Here is a 20,117-nt window from a genome sequence, read left to right on the forward strand (position 1 = left end):
TGCATTTGCCATAGTAAATTGGTTTAACAAGACATAAGACACTGATGCCATGTATTCTGCATCAGAACAAACGTAGTTTTGGCCATTATCAAAAATAATAACAGCCAACCATATTGCAGGCTAGACATTTGTTCACCCACTCACATTTGAGAGTATCTCAAGATGAATTGTCACATTTAAGAGTTATTGCTTTAATTAGGGCCTTACTGGTTTTGTTCCTCAAATTCTTTCAATTTTGAACAATCTTAAGATTTTCTCACTCCTTGTCTTGCATTTATCACTGTTTAGAAAAAGACTACAACACCAATCTGGAATCCCAGACAAGATCACAAGTGTTGTGCAGGTATGCAAACTTTTTAAGGAGATAAAAGCAAGTAAGATATGCAAGTGATGCCCACATGGTATGCTCTTTATTTTTTGTAGCTAAAGATCATCTAAGGAACAGATGTTTGCTAGTGATATCAGAAGAGCCTGGCAATATGTTAATAATAACAGACAAGTATATTTTTGAAACTGATCTGTGAGTCAACAATGATTACACATTCAGATTATTAAGGAAAGCATAAAATGGGAAGGATTGAATACAGTTAAAAACTCAGGTTGTAATTAAAATACTGTCAGTCAATATTCTCCTGTTTAGTTTTAGGTGTTTATGATGTTCAAAGCTCAGATTAATAGTAGCTCGCAAAAATTTCAACAGTATACTATACCATCAGTCTCCAAAGTGTACTTCACTAAAGTAAAATTTTACATGCACATTTTGCAAAAAGCTATGAAAATCGTACGTTTTCCAAACTTTAGCTGCAGCAATTTTTATATATTTCAGTAACTGTTCTTTAAGTTGCTGAAACAAATAGCCCAAATTACAGAAATTGTGTACAGTGTCATCTCATTGTTCAGTATCAGCGAAATGACAACCTTACACTCAGTCTAAAATCAAAACTGGTTTTTAGCTTTTTTGTTTTGGTAGATTTTCTTTGGGTTTGCAGTTGTTTTTTAGAAACACATATTACACACTGCTTTTCTATACTTAAGATATTTTTTAGTTCTTAGAAAAGTAATGAACTGTAATTCAAAATAACCATGACTGAGTCTGGGAAATTATCAACCGAAACCTTACCAGTTAACTGAAATATTTTGTGAATAATTATTTCCAGTGTACCCATGCTTTTTCTGAGCAAAGGAATTAAGATGATTTGAAGTTTGGCAAAAAGTTGGTATGTGTCACTAGTCAACCTTCTGGTTCTTCAGAAATAAAAGAATAATGTTGTCAGAAACAATTTCCACTTTAATGTTTATAATGTACTTTATTAAAAGCACCTGAAAGTCTCCAAAGTTAAGCAAAACCTGGGAAAAAAAATCTGCACACTGCTTAAATACAATGCAATGTCTGATATTGCCAAAGACATTACCTATTCATCACAAAAATATCTGTTTTATTATCCACTGTAGGTCTGGAATAAAATGTTCATTTATCTGAAGAAGTTAAGAGAGGTAAACAAGGTCTAATTGTGACTTCAAATCAGCAACTAAAATTTAGCAAGCTTGTAGCTGGTGTTTGTTTGCCTTTTTATTTCTTTCATGTTAAAGACACGTGCTGTGGAACTAATTTCCTTTGTATATTGCACTGGTGATGATCATTTTCATGCAGGAGAAATTCTCATGAGGAAGTTTGGCAGTGTACATTAATATTGTAAAACGTTAACATATTATTTTACATAAAAGCAGTGCTGCTTTTTTCCTCAAACATTGTACACAAAGTTCTGTTATCCATTAAATGAAACAAGAAAAGGAATATCACAGAGCAGAGAGAGACAGGATTAGTGTCAGAACAGGGCACGTTTGGGTATTGGCTTCTATTTTGGTGTGATTGACTTAGCAGATGACAGCAGAAAGAACAGATGGGAAAAACAAGTGGGTCAGAAAAAATGTCAGGAGAAAAAACAAACACTACAACGCAATAAAATTGTCACTAATGTATGAATAGGAATCAGATTTATTTTATAGTAATAAATGAAATAAAATGAAAAATTATTAGGCACTTATCACATAATAAAAGATACAGAATGTTGCTTGTTACTGATGCTTGATCCTTCTGAAGTCAAAAGTAATTTGACTTTAATTCTGCTGCAATATTCTTGTCTTATAAAAACACAATGTTAAAGAAATACTGGATAAATTTAGATACTGAAATACTGATGTGAATGGAAGTTATGAGGCACGTCAGAGACTCCAGAGTTTAATTTGGGAGGAATGCTGAACATGGGCTGCAATTGTCCTCTGAATTAAGACAAAATTGTTTTTGAAAGTTTCAGAACATTTAAGGAATGACATAAAATGTTTTTGTCTTTTTACTACATATATAACTTCTATATGCAGAGAGTGGAAGGCATATTGTTAGAACCCTATCCTGAGAACCTGGGGATAATTTACCTACCTCAAAACATGTGCAGAGCACACCATATTTAGATACTGCATGTGAAGGGTAGATGCTCATTCACAACGCAGGAATGTTTATGCCAGAACATTAATTTAGCCTTGTTTCACCCAAACCAAACAGTATTTTAAGCAGAAAACATTTTCCATATGTCATAGGTTACAAGTGAAATAAAAATACCTTTCTGAAAGTTTGCAAAGACGTGGAAAAAGAACACATGTAAACAAGAAATTTAAAGAATATTAAAAGAGAAGGCCAAACAAAACCCCAATAACCACAAAACATCCCCCAAAAATTTAGGCAATTAAGCACATCTGTGGAAGCATTTTTCTGAAGCCTTCCCTTTGCATTAATAGTCTTCCAGACCACTGACATCTTCCAAGTTGAATTGTCAGTTTAGGCAGAGACATGCATAGCATGCAGGAAGTTTAGTAGATTAAAAATTTCCTCAAGAGATGTTACGGATATAATCACAACAAATTTTGTGCAGCTGAGTGCCAATATCACTGCCTGTTTGGAGGTAATGGATTTGTCCTTTCAAGTAGAGTTTAATGCTTTGCTTTGGCTATAGTTGTGGACAATACTTTATAAGCCTTTAAAAATTGTTTCTGTGGTTAGTTACCTAATCTAGGAGGTAATGAATATCATGGGCACTTCCAACTAGATAATTTTTTTTCCTACTTTTACTTGTTCCTAGCATATATACCATAATGACCATACACTTGGCAACTGAGCGAGGGGGAAGTGGGAGAGGTAGTGTCAAACAGCATAATGTAACTGAAATAAATAATAAAAATCCAAAAGAATGGCCAATTTCAGCACCATTCTTTGTAGACTGAGGCTTAAAATTTGTAATTTCTGTAAAATAAAGTATTCACAAATACCTAATTTCTGTAATCTAATCTGACCTCTTACAATCTTTTATAGAATTTCTATTAAGTCATAAATCAAGAAAGGTTTTTGAACAATACATCATGGATATACTCACTGCATCTAGAGATGACTCAACTTTATATTGTATTACCTCAAAAAAGAAAATTATAAATCACAGATTGTTTGAAACTGAAGGGGATTTTTTAGGTTGCTTTTACCATGCGCACTCTTCAAATGAAGGACCATAGGTCCTTCATATGATGTAAATTATCAAATCATCATGAACAATGTAATTGTTCTGACACAACTCCAAACCATCATCAGATTTATTTTGTGTTTAGATGCCTATGTACAGCCTTAGTGTGAGGGAAAGCAATGAAATGGAGATTAATGAGTACTGTTACACATAAATAACTGAATTAAGAACAGGTAACTCAGGTGATGTGATTAAGCATTGCTTCCTAAGGCAATAAAAAAAAGATATGGGTTAATTTGTCACTTAATTCCCTCCTCTCTTTGCAACATTTAACTGGTATGCTTTCTTCTGCTTCCTTCCCGTTGTTTCCTTTTTCAAGTACCTCATAGCCCTACCTCTGAAAGCAACTACAATATCAAGACAATCTTTGCCTCTATTGGCAATTTTGTCTTTCTTAGTCTTTTATCTTTCTTCTTTGCTTAGTAAGTTTTTAACCAAGAGATTTGAGTGTTCTGTTTCCTAACTGGCTTTATATTGGAAAGAAGCATGAAAGCCACAACTGGGGTTTCTAAAGACACAAGGCTGCTTCTTTAACCTGAATATCCTGTTTCATGTAGTGCTTAGCCACTGACACAGAATTAGGTGCAGTGAAAGTATAAAAAAATTGTATGTAAAAATCACAGCTGACAGTAGTTTTGCAAGACAGCCTACTAAGGATATGATTAATTTGTGCATAAATTGGAATCACATCCAATTACAGATTTACTAAGTGGAAAAGGGAGATGCTAGAGTGACACTCCTGGTGTTCCATTGAAGTACAATAAGCATCCATAGTCGAGGTCACAAACTTATTGAGAAGCCATGTAGCCCATTCCATCCAGCGTACAGCAGTCAGCCTTGTTCATCTCCAGCAGAGTTCCAAAAATAGTAGCTTACACATTTATTTTCTACATTTCATCCATCTTTCATGAATAGTTTTTTTATTATTTCAAATACCCCAACACTCAACAAACAATCTGTCTGGATATTTCTTAAAAACAACAGGTGTTAGATTTGCGATAATTAGAAGAATCTCCACATTTTGAAAATAATTGGCACTTACCTTTATTTCTGGAGCTTTCCTGATTCTTTTCCTGCTGCAATTAAAAGCAGAAGAATGTATTATTTCAAGAATTAGTTACAACAAAAATCATAGACATACAGATACAAAAGAAATTTAGTGTAGTTCATCCTTCCCCAAGATAAAGTCATACACTTTTTTCCTTTTTTTTTTTTTTTTGCCCCCACAATGATTTGGCACTGGAACAACACATTCTCCAGAGAGGCTGTCCTGTCTATCATTTTACCTCTGTCTTGGGAGATGCTCATAATTTAACTGAACAAGACTGTGCAACCTGGTGTAATTTGGATATTAGATCTGCATTAAGCAACTGGTGCAACTAGGTAACCATAGCAGTCACTGCCAGCCTAAATTGTTCTGTGATATAGAGAGATGTTTCCAGTACCTTGTAAGCAGTGCTTAGCTGTCACCAGTTTCATCCTGAATGAACCTTTGCCAGAATCCTCACAAATACTTTTTTTCATATTAATGAAATTTAAAAATTAAATAAAAATCAAAGTGAAGTTAAAAATGAAATTAAAAAAATAATGCCATATTTACATAGTAACTTAGTTTTCAAGCAACCTATTTCTTAAATGCTGAAATCAAAGAAGGTCTTCTGTTTATACATTTTGATTTCACTGCCAGACACACATCCTGTTGCTTGCTTGGCAAACATTGGAGAATTATTTCCTACTCAAACAATAACTGCTACCATAGCATGCTCTCCTAATTGAATTTTTAGGTTTATTTTGTTTTCTGACTGACAAGTTATTTCTTTAGAAACGCTGAAGTCCATGTGACATGAAAGTTTGGCAGTTTCTTAGTACAATACCATTACATAACTGCAAGTATTCACTAAACATCTTCATATTACCTAGATGAGAATGAACATAGTAAACATAGTAAAAAAATTGCTGCATAACCTGATATTCAGTGTTAAGTATACACTGAGCTAGGTGTCTTCAATGATGAGAAATACCTATGAGAACTTACTCAAGATGGCAATTTGTCCCCAAAATTTCAGATTTTGATTGTATACAATAGTTGCTCAAGGAGATGTTCTCTGTTTTGTGCTCTGTAAAGTATTCTTCAAATATTTGATGCTTTATAAGTTTATGCTCATAAAAATGGCATTTGGAATAGGCTAAAAAAATGCTTCTAAATTTCTTTTTCTATTACAGATACTTAAAAAAAAAAAAACAACAGGAAATAGCTTTTTTTTTCTACTGTTGCTACTTTTGTTGCAATTTATAAGGGGTATTTTTAACATTCTCTAACCTATTGATAACAAAGAGAGTGTACTGATTCCACCACAGATTCATTTTGATGGTGCTCATATCAGGTTATTTTAGTCTTAAATATGTCTGGATTGTACATGTAAATCTATGGAAAGAAGTTAACGTCTACACCAATATATACATCTTTTATTAGTATACCTTTTGATAGCATTTTTCCCAATTATCATGCAAATAATTTTAGAATAAGACTTATTACCTATCTTTGTCTGCGTAATACAGAAAAATATCACCTAAAACTAAGTCAATTTTTTTTTCTTGTTGTTTCAAAACAAAGAATTGTATTAAAACCTATACATACCCTGGAAAACACATTTTCTAATTTCTCCGTGACTACATTAAACAGCTTTGTTAGTTATTGGGGAAAAAAAAATAAAAAAAAAAAAAAGAGAGAGAGAGAGAAAGAAAGGGGAAAAAAAGGTACTTTTGCCTTTATTGAACACAAAATATGGTGTACTAGATTGAAAAGTGTCTTCACATACATGCTTAAAGTTTCCTCAAAATGTTAAATGATATTTCCTGAAATACAGGATGTGATATAATAGGATGAATTTACAAGTAACTCAAGCTGATTTTCATGGTGTTATGATTTTCGTTCTATACTAAAAATAAAGCAAGAGTTTTAGTATTGCTTAACTCCTTTGTCGTTTCTTTTTAAACTGCAGTCAGCACTTGGTTAAGAAGATCTAGCTGATACTTTCTTCTAGTTGATACTTTCTTCTAGTCTTTAAAAAGGAGAATTTATTTTCATTTCATATCTCTTTAGAGGTCAGAGAGTGAAACTTAGACTTCAACAGGCCAGTGTAAACTCAGTGGAATTTTATTCACAATAAGCAGTTTATGCTTATTTAAAACAACCAAAAAAAAAGATCTAGAGCCAATATGTAGCCATGTTAGCATTCAGATACTGCAATTTATAGGTTCCGTGAACACTGTTTAGTCCCACAAAGCTCAATAGAAGCACACTAGTCTTTTTTCACTTCCTTTTTTTCGCAATTAGAAGAATTGAATTTTTTTCCAACAAAGATGTAAAACCTATATCTCTGCTCTTTACATTACAATAAGTAGATTCTGAAGACTTAATCCAAGCATTGATTAGTAAAGCAGAGTAGCCTTGTAGTAAAGCAATCATGAAAATCAAATCTTGGTGTCAAAGGAGAAGAGAAACACTAAAAAGGATTAGAAAGACCTTTTAGGGAGAACAGAGTGCATCAAGTGCTGCAAAGTTAAGAGAGGAAAGAAAACGACTCAGAAGAAACTTAAAAAAAAAACCAACAGGATTTTTTTACAATTGAATTTGTTAAAACTTCAGTGACTCAAAAAACAAAAACAAAAAACATCCAAACAATTTCCAGGAAAGAAGACATAAGCTGAAAATACCTTTTATTTTCTTTAAAGACATTATTTTTTTAATATCCTTATTTTATTTAATTTCAGTTAAAGATTTTTTTGTAGCTTTGCATGGTTTAGTTTTCTCAAAAGACTCCGTTTTTCATTTTAAACTGCTAGCAGATCATAGACCAGCCTCAGTGTGATATGACTTGCACCAGCAAGATGCTTAATAGCATCAAAATGCATCCAAATATAAAGAAAAGTCTATAAAACTCAAGTTATTTCAAGATTAACCTGTTATTAGACTGGGTGTACTGTCTCTGAAGTGTGAAATTAGCCTTCTGCCTAGGGAAAGGCTGCCATAATATTAGACTTTTCAACTGAAAACACATATTTTAAAAATATAGAAAAATTTATACTGAAAGGTCTTAAATATTGATTCTTCCTTATTATTAAAAGATAACACATGTTAATTAATTTATGTAGAAAACTACTAAGAAACAATGACTTATTTTAGTGAGTATATGTTATAAGCTCCTATAACTTAGGAAAATTAAGTTCAAGGAAATAGGAACTGTTCTTCCTGATGGGAGAAAACAAACAAATCTCTCAGAGTCCTGGAACATGAGAGAGGTAAACAAAAAACTGTTCCTCATGACAGATATTTCCACTTGCATTTATGCAACTTGCTAGGGTTTTGATGCTAGTTGACCGGAAAATAATAGTAATAAAAAAAAAAATAATAATAATAATCTACCCATGTGCTATTAGAAAGCATGTAAATGTGCAAGCATCACTGCCTTAAATAAAACATACTAATTTTGTATAGAGACTGTGGTGTGGAGGAGTTAACAGACCTGCTGTTACACACATTTCTGTTATTTTTCTTCTGTACTACATTATGATATGGAAACAAAGTCTTTTCACCTTGCTTGTTAACAACCAAATAAATTATATATATTTGCTGTCTAAATAACACTGGAAAGATTACATGAACCGCAATATTGTGTTGTTATCTATTGCTACGAGTCATCTGTAAGCAAAACAAATAACCTTGCATTGCAGGATTTTTTAATCTGCTTCTATTACAAAATAGTTCTGAATTCAACAGCCTCTAGCCAAATTATTCAGACAAGTTGCATGGCTTTGCATTGCACCACATTGTATCAGCCTCATGAAATGTATCGATGCAGAACATATTATAACTGTAAAGAAACCTTTCTTGTGTGTCCAGCAGAATGAATTCAATGTACACTTTCCAAAGTACAGTGGATGAAAGTGGAGAAAATGTCAAATATTCTGCTACAGTTATGAACTAAAAAAGATCATGGATGGCTGACCACACAAATTGCTATTCTGGTAAATCATAAGTTATAAACTATTTGCAATATATCTCAAACTAGGCTCTGTAAAGAAACTGATTTAAATACACATAGAAATGCATTTGCAAGGTAAAAGAGCTCCTTTTCTAGTGCTATTTTCTTTGTCTTAACACACAAATAGTATCAATATCTCTTAAAACATCCTAACTTTTGACAACTCATTGTTCAGAAATTATATGTTTCGTAAACAACGTTAGCATAGTATCAAATTTCATTTAGAAAAAAGGCTTCATGTTAGTAATAAGGGAAATAGAGCAAGACGGTCAAGGAGATTCTTAACATACAGTGATTCCACAGAAAGTACACAGCTATTTATAAAAAAAAAAAAAAAAAAAAAAAAAAAAAAAGAAATCCAACCAAACAACGAAACAAAGCTGATCTGTAAAGGTAGATAATACTCTGAGACTAACAAAATTCCTCAGCCATTTTAGAAACAATAAAGCTAGTTTCTTACCCCATGTTTTTTCCCTTTTTGCAAGGAGAAGAGTTGGTATTTATAAACCATGGATGTTGTACATAGAAGCATATTGACTTTCACTTAATTCTGTGTTTTTAAAAGACAAACTACTTACTTGTATTTCATCTAGAACCTCACTCATACCTCTGCCTGAATCATCTGCTGAGGATGCGGGCACGCGTCTGCCAGAGCAGGCTAGTCATAAAGAAAAGAAGCCTTATTTCTTTCTTAAATAACTCAGACAAAGTCATTTCCATGCTGGCTGTATTTAAAAAGTAGGGCTGAATTAATGGAATTCTTAAAATCAACGAAGTGCCAATTAGTCTAAAACATATGGTAGATTGTCCTTGATATGTAACAAAATTTAAAATAATTTAATAAACATAAACCACTAATTACAGAAACCGATGAAAGGGCGAGTGCAAACTTATTTGCTTGATTCACATTTTACAATGAAAATGTATTGTTAGTCATATCATAAAGTGTAGTTAGAATGTAGAAAATTAGTTTTGTGCTCATTACCTTTAATGTTCATTCTACAGTGGGGGTACTTTGCTACTATTTAGTAACTTTAAAAATAATTAAAGGAATAATTGTTATTAAATATCATTTAATTGAAAGAGGTAGCAAGATAATTATTTCTACCATGTTGTTAAAACATAAACAAGCTGTGGTAGTTAAACAACAACATATTACCTTATATTGATACAACAGCTTTAATTACAAGAAATCTGAATTATAAATGTACAGAAGCTTTTTATTCATAGGTGGAACAGCAGCATGGTCACAGCCATACAGAGCAAGTGCATATAAAGCACAAGGCAATTTGCTAAACTATTCTTAGAACCAATTTGATCAATGACATTATGCTGAACATTCGTGTTTCAAAACAGTTTCACAGAATCAGACTTCATCAGACTTCCAGCAACTGCAGTACAATTGCAATTTCAACTAAATATGTATGCAAAGTAGAAGCAACAACATTTACATTTATAAAGCTATTCTGTTAAGTAGCAGTAAGCAAGGCCTTGCTTACTACAGTTAGGAAGAAAGAGCAAAAATTGATCCATTTTCCTGTTGCTCTTGTCAGAACACCATTTACTACAGAGAGTTTTGTAATTTCATGTTTTCAACAAGATTCTTGCACTAGTATTCTGCATACACAACTCAATCTTGTTAGATTGACACAATTTTTGGCAACAAATTCTGGGAAAAGAATATGCCAGAGGTTGTTATTGTATCAACTAACCCATCACATGAATGTGTGCTTGTGTGAAGGAAAAGAGATGCAGAGCACCTGGCTAGATCAGGAAAAATATAAAGCTGTTGAAGTCTTCAGAATTAATGACATTCCCAAGATTAGGTATTACTGGATATTACAGTCTTAGAAGTAAGCCTTAGAGGCCTCTGGAGAAAATTTGATTGAGTCTTGAATTCATAAACCCTTATGAAAGGGAGCCAACAGTATTCGGGAAGCCTAGATAAAGCAGTGAAAGATTTGTTTCATCAAAAACAATAAAAAAACCAACCACAGAAGCTGGGGTGGGGAGAACTGTGAAACCTGCTGGTTTGTTTCTTAGTTTGCTGATATAGATCCCTGAAGACTACGAAGAACAATCATAGCAGGCCCAGGAAGGGGAGTACAAAGCAGTTGTTCCTCTTTGTGCCCAGCAAATTACAACCCCTTAAAGCAAAGGGGAAGCAGAGAACAAATAAAGATGCAAAAGTTCCACATTACCTTGTCTATGCTTATAAACTTTTAAGGAAAACTGTCTCCAGACCAGGTTTCAACAAAGCATGCACCTTCTTCCATCCACTTTACATCCATGGAAGTTCTACACAAAGCCTAATCTACAGTATTTACGTTTAGACATGTCTGACTGTGCATTAAAGCTAATCACCTTGATGTATTAGTAGGGCAAATAACACTCTTAAAGAAAGCCTTAGACCATGCAAAGCAGAGCAGACAAAGCCTTCGTTCTCAAGGTGGAACAACTGCTCTGGGCTAAAGTTACAGTCTATCTCCTCATGTTCTTCAGTACCAGCTGCACTGAAGTAGCTTCATGCTCTTGTCACAGTAACATTGTATACACCAAACATGTCTGGAAACCTGATTACATTCTACAAAATAATGCTTCTTTTTTTCAAAATAGGCAAAGAGAGAAAGATTAATGTATTTTAAAAGCAATGATTCTTCTGGTAGAATTGTTCATGATCCATGTGGACACATTTCCTAAAACAGCTGCCAAGGTAAGACCTATGCACAGTAGGCTGCCGGCAGGTCCCAAGGGAAATAAAGCACCCTCGAGTTAGGTCTGTATGCCCTGATTACTACTGCAATTGAAGCTGTGAAGTAGTTTTGATTTTTGTCTTTTAATTCAAAGATTCTCATCTCACTAAATTATTGCTTTTTAGTAGGATTGTGAAGTTTTCTACTGTCTTTTTATTTCTGATGTGAGATCTTCTCTAAGAGGAACCTTAAGGATTTTGCGGGCCAAATAAAATGGCAGGCAAAGGCTTTCCTTCATTTTACTGAAGAAGAGAAGGGCCCATTTTACAAATATAGTCTTTTAAAAAAGATCAATTCTTCCATGGGCTGTTACCCTTTTGTACTTACACCTCTTTGACATAGGACAGTTGTCCTAAAACAACTGGCTACTGTTTTGAGCTGAATAGGGAAACGAAATATGCATAGAAGCTTACTCTGCTCTAGAAATACAACATAACTATAGCTTCTTTCATATTATTTCATACTTTGTTCTCTGATGACAGACCAAATACATGTTAATTTTATAAGCAGTTTCATAGCACATGACAGAAAAAAGTTCTACCAATTTCATATGGCTGTGTAGTGTTGCTGTTTTTATAACGCTTTAACCTTTAAAACACCTGATGCATGGTTCAAGCAGGGAAAGTATATACTTTTGCATTGAAACTTGTACCACTATGACCAAAACAGCTTACCTACTGAAGACTGTATAAGCCGAATTATGCAGTCAAACCCAGGCTCCAACTCTCCTTAAGTAAGTTGGCGAAGCTATGAATGCTACATAAATTATGACTATACAGAAGTAGATTACTGCTATTTGTGCACATTTTGCATTAAACTTTAAATGCTCAGACATGCAGTGTAGAATTACTTTCCTGTGTATGAATAGCATATGGCATAGTTTCTTCCAGCCTACCAAGAAAGAAATAAGATAACACAGGATAGTTGAGAAGGTGCTGCAGACTAGTATACTTACCCCATACAGCCCATAAGCTCATCATATCCGACATACATAATTATTTTGACATTATCTGAAGACACTCCAGATTTGAGTAGACAAAGAAGCAGGAGAGAGATCTCCAAGAGGCAACATTTTAGCATACTGAGTTACCGTTGGAAATTCTAAGGAACAGTATTTCATGGTATTCTATTATCTTCCCCCTCCTGTGAACTCCTCAAACTCCAGATACACTCACAATCACTGGAAAGTATTATATTTCCTGACAAAATAACGTTATTTTTTCCCCCAAAAAAACAAAACTAGTACAGGTGTATCTTAGCTACACAATTCCCATCAACATAAATGGGAATAATTTGCCTAAAACCCCTATTCTTTTTTTTTTTTTTGTCTATTTAAATTTCAGAAATGGTTTTTAAGTGTAATTTTCTAAACTATAATTTTCTAAAAACCACATAATGTGCATTACATTTTATTATTCAGCCTGTCCAAGGCTCATTCAGATCTTACCTTTCCTCTTCACAAATTTTTGTCTATATAAAAGAAAATCTGCACAAAGAATGACAATTTGAGACTATAGACACAAAAGCATCAGCATCAATTACCTTCTTACAATCCAGGAATGCAAGTAATATTTAGTCTGTGTTAGGACATAATTGTGGGTAAAATTGTAGTATATCTACCAGTATTGATTAAATATGCTGAGAAATTTCTAGGAATAATATATTGTTTCTAACATTCATCTTTCAAAGGCAGATAAGGTAGTGTTGCAAAGGAAAAGAGATGTTTAAGATATGAATATTAATCAGTTACACATGCCCTTTTGTAAATGTTCAACCATATATTTGAGGAATACATTCATTTTAACCAGAGACTTGATCAAAGGTTGTTGGAGAATGGCTAAAAGAGAAAGGGCATGGCTCCAGAGACCCTCTCTACGAAGAGGATCTCTTCTAGTTAGCATGAGTAGGCCTCAGTTAGCATGAGCTGAGCAAGGGTAAGTGGGAAGGTACTGACCAAGAGAGGCCTGGGTCACTCTCGGTCAAAAGAGAGCTTCAGTAAACAAAGTTCAGGAGGCAGCTCCGAGATAACGAGGGAGTCACATACCAGAGAAACCACAGAAGTGGATGGGCTCATTATGTATGCTGGGATGGGCTCATTATGTATGCTATCAAATCGGTGTCTGACGAGTAGGCATAATTAACAGAATTGCTTTATAAAGGTCTGCTATAAATAGAATTGCTATAAATAGAACTGCTATAAAGGCCTGTGCTCTGCATTGCTATAAAAGTCGGTGCTCTGCATCAATAAACTGAAGTATGCTTATCACCCACATTGGGTCGGCTGCATTTCTTCCTCTGTCGCCGCAGGCCAGAACCCATGCCGGGGTCTCGATCCCCGACAAAAGGTCACACCATATTAGCCACCATGTGACATTTTGAAAAATAGAAAGTAAAACTAAGATTTTTTTTTTTCTATTAAATCTTAGAAAAGTCAAGATTAGCTCATTATTTGATTGTTGAATTTCAATTAACTTTTCAAAATGAAACATGAAGTAAAGCTATATACACTATAGATATACCGACAATTGGTTACAGTTTCCCTACTATGAAGGAGACGATGTATTGTAAAGCTTTTAGTTATTTTCTCTTGGAGTTCTCATTGGAAACAAGCTGATTTTTAAATAAATAAATAATTTTAAAAGTGTGCAGAGAGCTGAAATAACGATTCAGTAAATACCTGGAGTTCTAATCTCCTCTATATATAAAAAAGAGATATATTTTTCTTCCCTGTCCTGGACTGATACTAGTAGAGACAGCTAAAATTGGGTTTGTTTTTAATAATAAACTATGAATAATGTCTTGCAAACATTTCCTTTTACTAAACTAAAGATTTTCACTGCATTCTATCTAATGATGGAGTAGATATCAGGAAGCAGTCACTGGAAGGACAATACATGTATCCAAATGATAACCTCTGTTCTTTACTAATTTTTAATAATAAACCATCAAGGGAAATGATTTGAAAATATTAAGGTACAGAAAGTATTTGAAGACTCAGTGATTTTTTTTGAAAGGCATGCTTTACTCATGCCCCAGTTAAAAGAAGAATGAAGGAATAATGACAAATTAATGGGAGATCTTTATATGGGAAGTCGGACTGGCTAATGAGATGGTTTCTCAGACCCTTTAAAAACACCCTGCAAATTATCAATTACAATGGGATTGGTCTTTCACAATTTTTAGGATCACCTTATTTTAATGCAGTAGTTGCTATTAATTTTAACATACATTTTATCCACCAGAATTGTTACATCAAAAGATGTAACACCAAATAATGTTAGATATACCAGCAAAGTTGAATAAATTCTATTAAGAGAATGTAATATTAATTCTGTATTAATTGCACTGATGTATAAGTAAAATCCTCAGGTAAGCGTCATGGAAATTAATAGCATTTCCATCAACTACTCTAATGGATGGAAGATTGTGCTGATGCCTCAGGAGAGTGTTAGACCTTAGTTCTCCTTAGAAATTACACTTGAATTATAGCCTGCTTATTCCAGGTTACATACCCAGAGCTATGGGCTATACATTAAATAAATGACTGATCATTTTTTTTGTTTTCTTTTCATGAGAAGAGGGGATATAGAAGGAATAAGCTTGTTAGATTTTTCTTATTTCAAATTAATATTTTGTTATAATGCATTGAGTAGGGGAATACAATTGCAAAAAGTTATTTGACAGAACTTACAATGAATATTAAGTATGTTTTTAATATCATGGAACATATTAAAGAAACATGTATTGCTATTATACTTAGTATACTTAATTAAATGAAAACATGAAGGACAAAAATAATCTCTTGTTCATCTCTTCAGTCGCCTTCAACAAGGTCAAAAACAAATGCTTTTTTATCAATAACGTTTGGCAGATCATTGTTCCGACATTTATGTTTTAGGCTTTAACCTTCTGGGTTCTTAAAAGCATTTAAGAATAGTCGTATCAATACATAACAATCAAAATAGACATAATGAAGACATCTTTTAATTAAGCTGTCATTAAATTCTCAATTTTCTTTGAGTGTCAGGCCTGAGCAGAGCTACCAAAACTTTCATCATTTTCAATGAGCATCTCAATGTTTAGCACCATTATTTGAAAAGCAAATAAAACCAGTGTTTTGGGGTTAGGATTTTTTTTTTTTCAGGTTGTTTTGTTTTCATTGTTTGGGATTGTTTGCTGTTGTTGCTCCTACTGTTCAGTTTTAGTTAGTTAGTTAGTTATGGAAAATAAATCTGAAACTGAAAGTCATCACATTTCCTTAGCTTTTGCTTGAAGAGGTTTGAGCATAGTGATGGATGTAGTGTTCTTGTCTGGTAAGATTTACCATGGAATCGGTTATCAGAAACAAACAGAATAACCTGAGCTGTACTTCTTATATAATCCCACCAGCAAATATAACAGAGTAAACATAAGATGTCGTGATAGCTATTGTAATCTATGCAAAGTTGTTTTTTATCAAAAAAAATACCAGATTTGTTCTCCCTCTGTGCATCACATTCCCAGTAAAATGATCACAGTTCAAAATTGCTGCTGAAAAAATAGTTAGGACAAATTAACCAATGAAGAAGAAAGAGTTAAAACTAGAGAGATATTTTCCTGGTGTTAAAAAGAGATAATTTTCTCTGAACTTGCTTTTGTATCACACAAAGTATAAGACCGAAATACTGAACAGAGACATGGATATAAGACCTAATATTTAGTCAGTCTAATTGGAGCCAATTTTAAAATAGTCTAATTGTACACAAATGCTGTACTTTAATATTATACTCAAGCCCAATGTAATTAATAGTTTTCTTACAAAACATTACTGCTATACATCAATGCTGCATTTACTCTTTTGGGAATGTATCAACATATAGATGCACAGTATACTGATGTTTAAAACAAATGTTAAGTAGATAAATATTTTCATTTAAAACATAATTTAAATAGCTAATTAAAATCAGAAAGGTGAAAAATGAAACATAAACCAAGTGGTTCATTATTTAGTTAAAAACTGAGGCTGGGGTATATCCCAGTTTGTCTGAACACCAATAAATCTGTTATACACCACATTCATTAATTAATAACATTTATATATTGATTTTTGCATAGTATTTTTCACTTTACAAGTACAATATAAGCTAGAGGATATGACTTTCATTTTAATGAACCAAGATAATAAAGGTTAATAAAGATAATAAAAGTCTATGTCTTCTAGGTAATGAAAACAGGTATTAAATCATTGGGAGAAATGACTGAGAATAAGAAGCAGTTAAAAACAATAAAATAAAACATTTGGATGATAGAAAAAAAAAAAAATAAAAGAGATTGAATGTTATAAGGAGTCATCTTGAGGACCTGAAGAACAAGAGACAGAAAGGAAGGTATGGAAAAGAGCCAGATCTCGTAAACTTATGAGCCATACACACTTCAAGTATCTGCCTCTTTAATGATCTTAGAAATCCAAATGGCACAAATTTCAGCAGTAGCAAAACATCCCAAATAATATATAAAACAAATATCTTCTGGCTTTCTTTTGCTGCCTCTGTGATTACAATTTGTGATGATGACTTGCCATTGTAACAGAATGTGAAAAAACACATTAATCAAGAATCTGAAAAGACAGTTGATACAGATTGTGTTTGCATCAACTCCTGAACACCAGAAAGGCCCAAACCCCATTGTCTTATCTATTAAGAGACTAACTGGAAATCCTCTTCCTAGAAAGCAATGTGAGAAGGCCAAGCTGAGTGCTGTAGAATATAATTACACTACCTCCATATACCACTACTTTATTTTTTATTATATGTTGTCAAGCTGACAAATAAAATTAAAAAGGCAATGTGAATCAAAAACTAGATAATATATATGATTTGTCATCCCTTAAAATATTTGGCTGATATTAATCTTTTCCACAGCTGCGGAACAAGAACACAAAATACAGGTACAGTGCAATAGTAAAGATGCACATTTTCCCTCACTAGCCCCATAGACTTCTTGATTAACAGTTTAAGCTAGATGTTGCTAATGAGTTAGCATTGGAAGCATCAGCAGGCAGCTTAAAAGAAGAATTTCTCACTTGCCTTAATTCCAGACTTCGACCTCTCTTTTTTCCCCCCACAATGAATGACTATTTGGAAAAAGGACTATAGAAGAAATTTTACAGAGAGATTTTACAGGCAACTTTCCTAAGACTTATTTTAAAAAAGGTTTTGAGCATGTACTGAGTAATAGCAAAAGTAACATTTAATTGATATCAGCTTATTAATATACAATGACTGTAATGGAACTTAAATTAAAAAAAAAAAAAATGGACATGCCTTTTGAATGTTATTGCCCACAGGATAAAGCAGATTAAAATGCGGAACATACTTCCTGTCCCAGAGAAAAGAAAAAAAAATAATTCATAAGACTCCTTGACTACAGTTGGACAAATGATTAAGGTGTGGGGGGGGAAGAAAAAGCAAGTCTTGCTACTTACATAAAAAACTAGAATTTGCAGAGGACATAGATACTGTGTTCAGAGAGCCTCAGGAAGGGAAAAATCTTGTTACCTTAGAGCTAAGACCAGCACTGATATGCTCAGGAAAAGCTCTGTTCTTAGGCCTCAGAATTCACCAACGCATCTTACTGAGATGGATTTTTTTTACCCTCTTCTCTCCCTAGGACAGAGGATTTTAGAGGATCAAATTTTATAACTTCTCAGATCCTGCAGGCGAACAGACTTTCCAGATAAACACTGTGAACTATAAACCTCAGGTTGTTCAGGGACCAGACCACACAAGGAAAGCTCAGGCTGATTTTGAATCCTGAAGTATTTACTACTTTCTGTGCATTTCTTTCTTGGTTATGTTACCCTAAATGAACATAAAACATTGAACACTCAGTCTTTCTGTATTTTACAGGTGTTTCATTATAACACAGAATGCACAATTAGTTGGGGAAGAACATTTTTAAACCTTTGGGCAAAAACCTAAATGCAGAACATGTATTCTATGCTTCGTGCCTGTAAATTCAAATCTGTCTTCATTAAACTGGGAGGGCATGCTTACGCCACTATGTTTTTCTCTTGTTTTGTTTCAGACAAAGTCATTATTGCCTAAACACCTTTAAACTAGATGCAATTCTAATCTAACCTAAATACCTCTAAATTGACCTAATCCTGAAGCCTAAATTAATAAGAATCAGAGTTGAATTGCATAATTTAACAGCAAACAACAAAAAGGGAGGGAAAGGGGGAAATAGGCAAGTTTTTCACAAGGAGTTAAAAGAAATATTTTAGTCTGGAGAAATAACACAGACAACAGCAACTGCCGCACATCTGACTCAGATCCCGTGAGCCATTTGGTAAAGTAAGACAAAAAAAGGGTAAGGCTGGAAACAGTTTGAATCAATATCGCAAAATCAGTTGTTAGAAAATGTCCATGGAGGCTGTTAAAAACAAATCATGTCTCCTTTTCTGTACCCACCTGCTCAATTGGACAAAAAGCTCTTTCATGAGGCCTAGGCCCAAGTCAAGGCTGAGCCCCAAACCCAGGTCAAATACCAAATTTCCTCAATTCTTCCCTCTGTCCCAGATTCACCTGATCATTGCTCCTCCTACCCCCACTCACCCTCCCAAGCTTGCTCTGAGGCATTACAACCCTAACTATAATGAATGTAACAACCTTAACACTGTAAGCTCAGAATTGGGCTTAAGTAAAAGGTATCCAGGTGACGATGTCTATGTTAGCAATTTTCACTGTCTCCTGAGACTAAAATCAAACAACTTCCTACCCATAATTATATCATTCAGAATGAGGCACTGTAGTTCATATTATTCCTTGCTAAGCCACGTGAATCACCTGGCTTGCAGAAGCGGGTTGTGCCTGCATGTGTTAGATATGCAGACTTGGCATGCTCTGGAATATATATATGAATGTACAGAATATATTCCATATTTCTTAGTCTCTGACAGATAATTAGAAATGGACAGCCAGTGTTCTGTTGGCTGCTGCCTTCCTGTTTATACCTGGAAGTCTCACAGCATATGCTTTTTTACTGAAGACATGGCATAAACGTCACTATCAGAGTCATGCAAATTACAAGCAGAAAATTTAGTAGGATGCTAGAAATACTTCCTAATGATTTCATGTGAGAAACTAGGTATTAACAAATTACTCGCAACACTTCAGCAGTACTGCAAGACTCCCAAATGGAAAGTCACAAACTTTTCCAGTATTTTGACAAATGAAAAGCCAAGGATTAACTGGCATAACAAGAAATTCACATGCTATTCAGACATAGCCTAATATTTTTCAGCATAACTGTGAAAGTGCAAGCCATAGCAGTTTAACAAGGGAAAGGGACTGAAAATAAAATTTTCAGGAGTGCTTTGTAGTATTGGTTCTCTGTTCTAGTTCAAGCCAACTCATTTCTTCTTGGTTTAGATTATTTAATACATAAACAATGTAGTCAAACATTTGATCTTCCTGGCCCCTATAATGGCCATGATAATGAACATTATTATAAATATACTTTGGACTATGATTATAATTTACATGCAAACTGCTGCAAGTTCTTAGACGTATATTTTATATTGCAGATTTTCTGTTAGAAAATTTCCAGAAAAAATAAACCTAAAACTTCAAAGTCAGCAGCTCATCATAGGTGCTGGATATTGAAAAGTCTACTGTAATACTACAGCTGTTCCAACTACTGTATAATAAAAATAGAAAATGGTTCAAAGTGGAAATTCTTCATTAATACAGCATATGGTAAGTTAGAAAGTC

General features: G+C 33.7%; 1 protein-coding gene across 1 annotated transcript in view; it reads right to left on the minus strand.

The window, feature by feature from the left end:
• FSTL5 (follistatin like 5) overlaps positions 1-20,117 on the minus strand; it is a gene marked incomplete at its 3' end in the record, with an annotated part of 301,118 nt that overhangs the window by 250,983 nt on the left and 30,018 nt on the right. The window contains exon 3 of the mRNA XM_082051029.1: positions 4,609-4,642. Within this exon, the coding sequence (XP_081907155.1) occupies positions 4,609-4,642 (34 nt within the window). The remainder of the gene's footprint in view (positions 1-4,608; positions 4,643-20,117) is intronic.

Source organism: Streptopelia decaocto (assembly GCF_964273445.1).
Source record: "Streptopelia decaocto genome assembly, chromosome: 4".
Taxonomy (NCBI): domain Eukaryota; kingdom Metazoa; phylum Chordata; class Aves; order Columbiformes; family Columbidae; genus Streptopelia; species Streptopelia decaocto.